The sequence below is a fragment of the Orcinus orca genome, chromosome 11 (genome assembly GCF_937001465.1).
Source record: "Orcinus orca chromosome 11, mOrcOrc1.1, whole genome shotgun sequence".
Taxonomy (NCBI): Eukaryota; Metazoa; Chordata; class Mammalia; order Artiodactyla; family Delphinidae; genus Orcinus; species Orcinus orca.
Genome location: NC_064569.1, coordinates 25,574,869 through 25,586,076, shown reverse-complemented (window position 1 = coordinate 25,586,076; position 11,208 = coordinate 25,574,869). Strand labels below are relative to the sequence as shown.

Genomic DNA, 11,208 nt, shown 5'->3' with positions numbered 1-11,208 from the left:
GAGGAGGCGGCGGCGGCCCGAGGCTGGGAGAGCGGTTGGGGGCGGGGCGCGCCCATATAAGCCCCGTGCGGGGTTGAGGGCGGGCCTAGGTGAGAGCGGCTAAGTCGGCGGAGCGTCCGGCGCCGCAGACCCGGCCAGCGAGGCCTGGGACGGGAGAGGGAGGAGACTGGAGGAGGAGACGCGAGTGCGGGGTGGCGCTGGTCCACCTCCGCAGCTCTCCTGGCTCCCGCCGGCTTTCGAAGGCGGGCCCGTGCTGCGGCAGTGGCGGCGGCAGCGGCCTCGGCGGCCTGCGGAGGTGAAGCCTGGCTGCCGCGGCCTGGGTCGGCGGCGCGGGGTCAGGTGGCCGGCCCGCGTGGGTGGGCAGGGTTGGGCGGCCGCCGCCGTGAGTGCAGGGGCGGCTTGGCATCCTCGGGGCGGGGCCCTGGAGGGCAGGTGGCCCGTGCGTCTTACTGCAGGTCGGTCTCCTAGAGGCACCTGCAGAAGTGGCCCCGGCCGTGTGCTTCGGCGTCCGGAGGACTGTGGGGAGGGCGGGGGTCGCTGCCTTCGGGGTGCCGAGGGCCCGTCGCGTAGAAGCGCCTCTCGCCCGGGCCCTGCAGGGGCTTGGGATCCGCGCCGGCTGCCTGGGGCCTGTTGTGCCCTTGCTTTGGGGATGCTCCTCAAGGGGAGTGGGGGGAATAGCGCTGATGCGCGGGGGTGGAGGGGGAGCTAGGGTCAAGGTCGGGACGGTGTAAGACTCGCCAGGATGAGCCCTTAAACCGGTTGGATGTGAGTGGTTAGTCTAAACAAAACTGAACACCAACTCGGGGCGGTCTCAGCTTCACAGAGTACCTCGCTCTAAATGTCCAGTAGTGACGGACTTGCCTTATAGGCCCCAGAGCAATCAAAGGGAAGTTAGCATTCTTGTTCAAGAAGTTTCTCTTCACTTAGTGAATGAGAGCTCTAAAAGAATTGTGTGTGCTCGGGATTTTCTTTTAAAAGTCGTTGTTAGTGATTGGGGTCGGGGCTGCTGGTGAGGGATAATGTAGAGAGTTTCGAATGGCTGCCTTGTCCCGATGGGGAAGGCTTATTTTTTGTGTGTCATCACTTGACCATAGAAATTATTCAATATGTGGATTGCCCTCAGCTCTGAAGCCACTGCTTGTTTAGCGGCTCTTCCTCCCTGTGTGGGAAATTGAATTTCTGGAAACGTCCCCCATATTGTAGATTTTTGCCTACGTAAAGGCGCCAGTGCGTGGCACTAATTGCCTTCAAGGTAGTGAAATGGAAGTGTGGTATTTAAAGCATCGTTAGGTTTTGAGCTCACTTCTGTGGAAGAGAATTTTGAGGGCGTGGGTCTAGACTTTTCAGGGAATTTAAAGCCTCTAGTCGTAATTGACTTTTATACTTTGTTTTTTTCTTCCCTCTTTCAGACTCATCTGTTTCAATGGTGCAACTCTCTTCATCTCCATTTGGTTACCAGTCACCTTCAGGCCATTCGGAGGAGGGAAAGGAGGGGAATATGAAGTCAGCCAAGCCCCAAGTGAACCACAGTCAGCATGGGGAAAGCCAGCGGGCCATGAGCCCCTTGCAGCCTGCTCTCGGTTCTGCTGCCTCTCCTTCCCAAGCATATGAGACATATATTGATAATGGACTCATATGCCTTAAACACAAAATCAGAAACATCGAGAAAAAGAAGGTAACTTTTTTTTTTTCCTCCCAGCCCTGTATATGCACCATCTTAAATAAGGGTTAAGGAACTGGCATTTTTGCTTTCTATCAGGGCTCATAGGTATTCTTCCTAAAGATTTTTTTCCTAAAGATTTAAGTAACCTTGAGATTTAGCTGGCTAAAATGTACAAGTGGGCTAAATATTGGCTATATTAAACACTTTCTGTTTGATTTGTCAGAATAATTGAATAAAAATATTCTTCATGGTAAAATTATTATGCATGCTACTGTTGAAATACTTGAAGAGCTGGCTACTTTACGTCAGATTAATTCCTTGAGTGTAGTATTAATGTTTCTTTTCATAAATGAGTAATAGTCTGAATTTTTTAGCTTGTTTTCCTTGTGACTTTCTGCAGCAGTTGATATTGCAGTATAGCTGCTGCAGTCTTTGGAAGCTTTAATGATGGTAGAGCCAGAAAATGTTTTAGCACTAATTTTTGTGTTGCTAGGTTATCGTTTAAGATTGGTAGGTGAAAGCATTGTAGAGAGCCTTGTGAAGTTACTCAGGGTTATAATCAGCCTAACGTTACAGTAAATGCTGATGTAAAGATCCAAATCATTCTTCATTTCCTGAGTCATGTAGCCTGTGAAACAGTACTGCACGTAGCTTTGTTGTGTCATGATTCTCTTTTGCTTGGGATAGTAAGGTGAGTTAATAACTATCTGGACCTAGGAACTCTTAAATATTTTTATGCCAAGACCTAGTTAAACCCTAGGAAAGTTGCTTTTAATGGAGGAGGGTGAAGAGATTTTTAAGAGTCTGGTTGACTCTTTTTTCCTCCCCCTTCTCCCCTCCCTTGGCGCCCCCCCCCCAACACACACACTAGGAAGGTAGTGAAGAAGAGCCAGTTACTAGTAGCTTCTCTGTAGCCCTAGCTCTCACCAGTTGTCTTTTGAATGCATGCCGTTGATCACAAGTGTGATAAGGTGAGTGTGCCTGGGTCAGCACAAATCCCCTGCCACTGTGGGAAATTAGTCAAAGCAGGATCTATTGATAGAGACTCATTAATGTCTTACCCCAGGTGGAGGAACTACATATATATGTATAATTATGCTCTTCAGTTTAACTATAGTGCCTCTTTAATTGTGAATACCAATCTGGTCAGTACTTATACATTTGTTTCAAGCTTCTGGAAGAGCATTTTAAAGCTATCCAGCCAATATGGAAGGAGCCTAAAAATTGCTTTTAGAATACCATAAAGGGTCATGTCATTATTATGTGGACAATAAATGCAATTAATTTGTCATCTATTTACTTAAATATCAAATTTTATATGAAAAATAGCTGCAAGTTGAGGCTACTATAATTCTAGAAAAGAAGTATTTTACATTTCTGTACTTCCATTAGGAAGTTTCCTATGGAACAAATGCCTACATAATTCAACAGGTAACAGTTTCAGTATGAGGTTAGAGTAGGACTTCTCAGTCTCAACACTATTGACATTTTGGGCTGGATAATTCTTGGTTGTGGGGGGGCTGTCCTTTGCACTGTAGGATGTTCAGCAGCATCCCTGGCCTCTACCCACAAGACGCCAGTAGCACCTTCTTCCTCCCTCCCATCCCCCAAGTTGTGATAACCAAAAATGTCTCCAGACATTGTCGTATAACCTTGGGGGACAAAATTGCCCCTGATTGAGCACCACTGGGTTAGGAGCATATAATTGATTAAATCCCTGTGTGTCACGTAGTCTAATTATAGAGGCCATTAAGAGAAAAAGGTTTTATTACTGCTTAACTTTTGTAATTCCAGACTAATGTTGATTGTGTGTAATATTTTTTTCCCTGACTGGAACTCACCTACAATTTCTGCTTGCCTCGTAGTAAAATGTTATTCTTACAGATTGATAGCTAACTTCAAGAACTTTGTTTTCATAAGGAACAGTCTGGTATTTAGTTTGTTTCAGAATTTTATATCAGGTTGTAGTAGATACAAGTTTCTCTTTTGTAGCTCAAACTGGAAGATTACAAGGATCGCCTGAAAAATGGAGAGCAACTTAATCCAGACCAGTTGGTAAGTGGTTTATGATCCTTTGGCCAGACCTACTGATTTTCTTTTCTTAGTAAAACTCTAGATGAATTTGGGGGAGACCAAAGATTTGATAGGCTAAAAAAGAAGAGTGAGAATCCACTGGATTTTTCAAAGACTTTGTCTTCACCTATTAGATCTCATAGTTTTGACTTTACTTCTTTTGCACTAGTAGATGGTGTACGGATGGGTGTGTGTGTTGTCAAATAAGAGGGAAAATGTAGACTATCGCTAAGAGTTAACGTATGGATTTAAATTAACCTTTCACTAGAGTGGACTAAAGGAGAAGAGCAGGGAATCATCTAGCTTTCTATTTTTCTAAACCTAACATCTCTCTGCTCTGAAATATAAAAGAATATTTACTACAGCTTACCTTGGTTTTCTCTAGTTGCTTCCCTCTAATTCCTTTGATGGTTTCTCCCTGCTTTTCTATCCTGAATTGCCATGTTCCTTCGCAGGAGGCATGTTTATCTGATAGATAGATGTTGGGCCTTTTTTTTTTTTTTAAAATCTTACTATAACTATTTACTATTTACCACATTTAAAAATATTGTTTACCTTCCCATGATATACCTGGTAATTGCAAATTTTATCTAATATGGTGAAGGAGAGTTTTTGCTATATGGAAAATTTAAAAGATGCTTTATTGATGTTTGCCATTTTGACCTGATCACATCTCCTGGCTAAGATGGGGACAAAATTAATCTAAAACTTATTAGATCTAGCTTGTAGATCTATTGTCTTTTATCTTTTTTAACTAAAATTTTTGGTTGTGAATCATAGGTCCTGGTATTCAAGGGCTTTTCCCTTGCCATATTGGCTGTTCTTCACTGACCTCGAATTTTTGTGATGTAGTAAATTACAGTTTTGCTGAGGCACAGATTTGAATTGTCTGAGCTCCGAGAATGATGGGCTTAGATAGCTGGTGAAAGGACTTAGCTGGACATTTCAGCGTTTCAACATGGCTTTGTTTTTAAGTAGTCATGGTATATTCGATAACTTTTAAAGTGATGAAACTTCCCTTTGTGTAAATACCCTTGGAGGAAATGTTCTGTTACAGTAGTGTTTTTGACTTTGGGGAAACATAGGGGATGGGAGTGGGGAGGTTGGTGGTTCTCATGATAGCTCTGTAAGAAATGTCGAGGATATGCTATATTTCAGAGCTCCAGCCAGGTAAACTTTAATCTCAGCATTTCATTACTGCCTTCACAACTACATGTTGCTTCTATAGTATTAATTTAGATTTCTTGAGTAATATCCTGACAAATGCCAAATTTATATTGCCAATAGATGAGTCCTCTCAACTCTAGATTCTTATGTCCAGTTGTCTTTGACATCTTTGACTTCATTTTGCTTCCCAGAACCTGTTCCTCCTTTAACCTTCACTATGTCAGTTAATGGCTTGATGAATTAGAAGGATGGAGTTGCCCAAAACCTTGGAGAATTTCTCGTTTTTCTCTTCATACCTCATATCTAGCCCATCAGCAAGTCTGGTCAATTCTGCCTTCAAAATAAATCCAGAAACAGACCATTTCTCATAAATTCTGCTTCTGCCTTCCTGTTCCACACCACATCACCTTTCATCTGCATTACTGTAACAGCTTCCTCACAGGTTTTTCTATTTCTGCTCTCTCTCCAAGTCTATTCTTAACATAGTAGCCTCAGTAATTCTTTTCAAATACAAGTCAGATGGTCATTCCTCTGCTCAAAAGTCCCTCCCTATTGGTTCCCATCATGGTGGCAAAATGTCCTATAAGGCCCTACGGAATGTGCTCCCCACTTCCTTTTACATCTTTATTGCATTTCCTGCACTTCTCTCTCTTGCTGGCTTCATCCCAGCAACACTGGCCTTCTTGCTGGTCCTCAAACATCCCAGCCACACTTCTACTTCAGGGCTTTTGCATGTGCTGTTCTTACTGCCTGGGATGCTTTTTTCCCAGATGTCTAAATGGCTCCATTCCCAATCTCCTTCAGCTTTTTATTTGAAGGTCATCTTAGTAACGCATGTCCTGACAATACCATACCTCCATTCCCCCATTCACACTCTTTTGCTCCTTTCCTTGCTTTAATTTTCTTAATAAAAGTGCTTCTCTGACAAACTGTAAAGTTTTATCTCTCCTTCTCTTACACTGTAAGTTCCATTTAAGTAGAGATTTTGTCTGTCACTGTTGTTTTCCTAGTACTTAGAATGGTTTATAGTATATGGTAGGCATTTAAATATGTATTACATATAGATTTACTAAATATAAAGTGATTGAATGTTAGGTTTTTAGGTGTGATTAAGTATATAGTTAGTGGTACTTTTGAGAAATAACATTTCATACAAGGAATATATACTTAAGGTAGAAATTTAGAAAATGCAGATGAGTCAGAAGAAAAAAAATCTATAATCTGACCCCTCAGAGAACTGTTGTCAGTAGTATAGTACTTAATTTAAAAGCTCTAAGTTTAGTTTTTAAAGTTGCAAGTAATTCACATAGTTTAGAAATCAGGAAATATTAAAAAAGATAGTTTTTCTTTCACCCTGTCCTTCCTCTGTTCATTTCTCATCTTACAAAATAATGATTCTAATAGGTTACTTTGTATTTGTCCATAGTTTCTTGAAGCCTGTATACAGTTTAGCTTAATATAGATACTTCTGGGGCCTTTATTTTTGCTTCTTTTTTTCTTAGTGTACTTTATTTTTTGGGCAGCTTTAGAAATTGAGCCGACAGTAGAGAGAATTCCTGTATACCCCTTGACCCCACCACACACGCACAGCCTTCTCAGCTGTCACCATTCCATACCAGAGTAGTACATTTGTTACAATTGAACCTACATTGACACATCATCATCAAAGTCCATAGCTTACATTAGGGTTCAACTCATTCTGTGGGTTTTGACAAATACGTAATGGCATGTATCCACTGTTATAGTAACATACAGAATAGTTTCACTGCTCTAAACATCTGTGCTCTGCCTGTTCATTCTTTATTAATGTGGTGTCAGTGTTTCCATAATACTTTAAAGTTTGGTTGAAATGCTCTCAAACTGTCAGCCTGGTTCTTTTTTGGGTGGGAGTGCTTTGAAAATATTCTCCATTTTTTCTTTGAAAATTGATCTGTTTAGATTTTTATTGTTTTTGGAGTCAACTTTTTAAAACTTTTCCTTGAAAATCACTAATATTTCATCCAGTTTTAAAAAATTATTTGCAAAGATTGGGACAAAGTAATTATTTATAAAAGCCTATTTCTGTATTACTTTATTTCTAACTTTGTGTGGTTGTATTTCCTCGTTTACTCAATTAAGTTAGTGAGTAGCTTAAAAAAATTCTTTTTTAAAGCCAGCTTTTATTTTTTCTCTCCTACGCCTTTTATCTTTTTGCTTTCCTTTGGTTTATTTGCTTCATTTTCTATCTTTAAGCTGAGTGCTTAATTTGTCCTCCCCCCCCCCCACCAACCTATATGTATTTAAAGCTGTGACTATTACTTCAAGCACTGCTTTGGCTGATACTATAGATTTGATTTGATACTGTTTTCAGTATTGTTGGCTAGAAATTTTGTAATTCAGTTTGTATTTCTTCTTCAACCCAACAGTTATTTGTAATACTGTAAATAAAGCTTTCTATGATCTGCGTGATTATATGTGCCTAGCTAATATAACCTCTTTTGGTAGTAACTCTTAAGTAACCAGTTGAGACTAAGCTATAGACTTCTGAGATTTCACTATTGCTAACATAAACTTAGATTTCTCCTTTAAAATAGTAAGAAAAGTGTCTTAATGAAGTTTTTTAGAGTCCCATTTGTAACTTTAATGTCTATTTTGATTCAGGTCTGGATTTGAAACGGAAAACCGAGACTCAAGTGAGTGCTTGAGCAAAAGGCAAGGGTACTTGATGCTTTCAGCTGCTATACCTGTAGTCTAGGTCAGAGCTTTTGGGAGCTGGTACCAAGATAGTGGCAGAGGGGTTTGAATAAAGTAGTTGGATTTGAGAGGTAAAATCAACATAGCTTGGTACTGTGTAGGAATAGAGAGAAGAACCAAGAGTGGTTTCCAGGTTTCTGGCTTGACCAGTTGGGTGGATGGCAAAACCACTTATTGGGCTTGGAAACACCGGGAGAGAAGAATGTTTTGGGAGGATGGGATAAAGAGCTCAATTTTGGACCATTGATTTTAATGTGCCTGTGAAACATTAAAGGGTGAGATATCTAGTAAGTATTTATGAGAAGGTCTGGAGCATAGAGAAGTTTAGTCTACAGATCTATCACCTGTATGGCTGCTAATTGAAGCCATGAGAAACGATGAGACTATCACGGGTGAGAGTATAGAAAGCAGAAAAGAAGCGTAAGACAGAATGCTAAAGAAATCTGACATTTCATGTTTGGATAATAATATTGATAGTGGCTAAAAATATTGATAGTGAACTTACTTTCGGGCCAGGCATCATTCTCAGTGATTTATAAACGTGAAATCATTTAAATTGCACATCTCTGTGATGTAGGTCCTATTATCTTTATAAGTGCTTAAAAACTGAGGTGAGAATAGTTAATGGAAAAATTGCCGGTAAATAAAAAGCTGGAGAAATGGGAAGTTAGTGTTACAAAAAAACAAGGGATCTTAGTAGAGCAGGAGGATGCCTTTATGTTGAAGTCTTCTGAGAAGTTAACCAAAATGAGAGCTATACAAGATGCATAGGTTTAAAGGATGGGACTGACATCGCTGACTTTAGCCAGGACAGTTCTGGTGGAATGGTGGAAACAATTCAGGTTGATAAGGGCTGAGGAGGAAATGGAAACTGTGTAGGCATTTTTGATATATGTCTGAGACTGGAAGGATGTGGTTGCCAGAAAGGCACTTTTTATTTTTCTTATTTAGGTTGGGGGAGACTTGAACTTGTTAAATGCTGGTTTCAGCATCAACAGAGAGGGAGAGGCTCAAGACATTAAAGAGAGAATCAGAGTAAGATCTCCCATGAAGGCAGAATTGAATAGGATCCAGGGCACAGGTGGAAGGACATCTCCTCCAGTATATAAAGAAAGAGAGAAAGAAAGGATGGATCCACATTTGATGATGGGAAGTCGAGGTAGTTCCCATTTGATTTTGCTTTTCTTGAGTCAAAGTTAATACCATTTGGGAGTAGATATGAAGCGGTATTCCTTTTTAGTTTTACATCCCTTTGAGGACTGTATGATATGGTTATGTTATCTGTGCATTCTTGGTTCTATATTTGGAAGGCCTCTCTACCTGTTTTATTAAGAAATATGTAGTCCAAACAAAGTATTGCGCGTAAGTTACAATGCATAATAAAGCAAGTGTCAGAACCCACTGCTCAACCCAAATAGTATATTACCAACAACACTGAAGCTCCTTTGCAGAACTCTCTTTCCTGTAACCTGACCTTGAACTTTTTCCCCCTCATTCCCTTCCTTTTGTTTTAACAGGACTAATTTGTTGTCCTTAAATCTGTTAGGGTTGCTTTTTTGAAACTTATGATAAATGTTATACTGTATATTCTTCAGTTTATCATTTTTATTCATTATGTTTAGGATTTTTATATTGATACAAGTAGCTATATCTCATCTGTTTTTCTCTACTTAGTAGTCTGTAAATAGATGGATGTTTGAGTTGTTTATTTTTTGGCATTCTACTTTGATTGGTCTTATATGTGTTACTGAGGTACAGGTGTAAGATTTCTTCAGGGTGTATACCTATCATTGGGTTGTAGGGTATACCCATAGTTAACTTCATAGTAAAAATGTTAAACTATTTTCCAAAATTATTGTACCAATTTATGCTAAGACAAGGAGTACACAGGAGTTCCTATTGTTCTGTACCTTTATAAAGACGTAGTACTATCAGATTATTTTAAAAACAGCTTTATTGAGGTATCATAAATATATTATAACATTAACCCATTGTAAACGTACAATTCAATAATTTATAGTAAATTTGTAGAGTTATGCAGCTATCACAACAATCGAGTTTTAGAACATTTCTATAACCCCTTCAAGTTCTCTTTTGTGCCCTTATTTGCTTTCTATCTCTATAAATTTGGCTTTTCTGGATATTTCATATAAAATAAAGTCTTGCATCCGGCTTTTTTGACTTACCATTATGTTTTTGAGGTTCATCCATGTTATAGCATGTATCAGTAATTCATTTATTTTCATTGCTAACTAGAATTCCTTTGTATGGTTATAACACATTTTGCTTATCCATTTACCAGTTGCTGAATATTCGGATTGTTTTTATTTTGGGCTATAATGAATAATGTACTATATAAATTTACTTACAGGTCTTTAAGTGGGCATATGTTTTAATTTCTTTTGGGTAGATACCCAGAAGTGGAATATTATATTATTTTAACCATGGAGGCTTTGTAATATGCCTTTGTCTGATTGGACAAGTTCCCCATCTTGTTCTGTTTCATAATGGCCCTTTGAGGTAAAGTCCCACCAAAAAAATAGATAACTAATGAGAACGTGCTGTATAGCACAGGGAATTCTACTTCACTGTACAGTAGAAACTAACACAACATTGGAAAACAACTATACCCCAATTAAAAAACAAAACAAAACAACCTACCCCTTCTCTAATTATCAACTTCGTTCATCTGTGAAATCTCAAAGAAAATTTTCCTCTTTAAATTTACAGGGAATTCCCTGGAAGTCCAGTGGTTAGGACTCTGCACTTTCACTGCTGAGGGCCCGGGTTCAATCCCTGGTTGGGGAACTATGATCCCATAAGCTGCACGGTGTGGCCAAAAAAAAAAAAAAAAAAAAATATATATATATACAATATTTCTGTCACAATACTTAATTTGTCTGTTATAGGTAATTATTTACAAGTCTTTCCTACCGTAGTATAAGTTTCTTGAGGTTGCTTTCATCTGTGTGATTCTCACTGTGCTATTTGTGTAATATATTTGTGTAGTGAATGAATATTGACAGAGGAATCCTATTGGCTCAGTGCTCTTAAAACCCACAGGCCTCTCTGACCTTAGACTTTATAGATAGTCAGCTTTATTATTATTATGGTTCAGATTTCTAGCATAAACAATTGAATTTTTAAATTTAACTTTATGTAACTTCTATTAAATACTTTCTCCATACTTTTTTTGAGTATGTATAGTAAATGGCTAGTTCCTAAAGTCTTAAATCTCCTCTGCTGTTATTAAGGAACTTATTTTGAGATATTTGTACTTAGAAGTTCACAGAATTGATTTTTTTTATCCTGTTCGGTAGGAAGCAGTTGAGAAATATGAAGAAGTGCTACATAACTTAGAATTTGCCAAGGAGCTTCAGAAAACCTTTTCTGGACTGAGCCAAGATGTGAGTATGTTTTCTTTGCTTTTCCTAAAACGAACTTAACCACTGATCTTGAAGAAAATATCAAGTGTCTGATAATGGTGTTTGGTTATTGTTCATCTCATTCCTGCTGATATTTTATCGGGGGAGGTGGGGAGGAGTATAGTTTCTGAAGAACTAGTGTTTTCA

The 11,208-nt window shown here is 39.2% G+C and overlaps 1 protein-coding gene across 28 annotated transcripts in view; it reads left to right on the top strand.

Annotated features, from left to right (window-relative positions):
• Positions 1-95: 95 nt before the first annotated feature.
• CAPRIN2 (caprin family member 2) overlaps positions 96-11,208 on the top strand; it is a 42,135-nt gene continuing 31,022 nt past the window's right edge. For 27 of the 28 annotated variants that reach the window (XM_049694166.1, XM_049694157.1, XM_049694156.1 and 24 more), the window contains exons 1-4: positions 163-295; positions 1,410-1,675; positions 3,656-3,718; positions 10,957-11,043. In XM_049694166.1, the coding sequence (XP_049550123.1) occupies positions 1,424-1,675; positions 3,656-3,718; positions 10,957-11,043 (402 nt within the window). In that variant the 5' untranslated portion in view covers positions 163-295; positions 1,410-1,423. Of the gene's footprint in view, positions 296-1,409; positions 1,676-3,655; positions 3,719-10,956; positions 11,044-11,208 lie in introns of all 28 variants that reach the window. The other variant, XM_033430146.2, reaches the window with a different exon arrangement.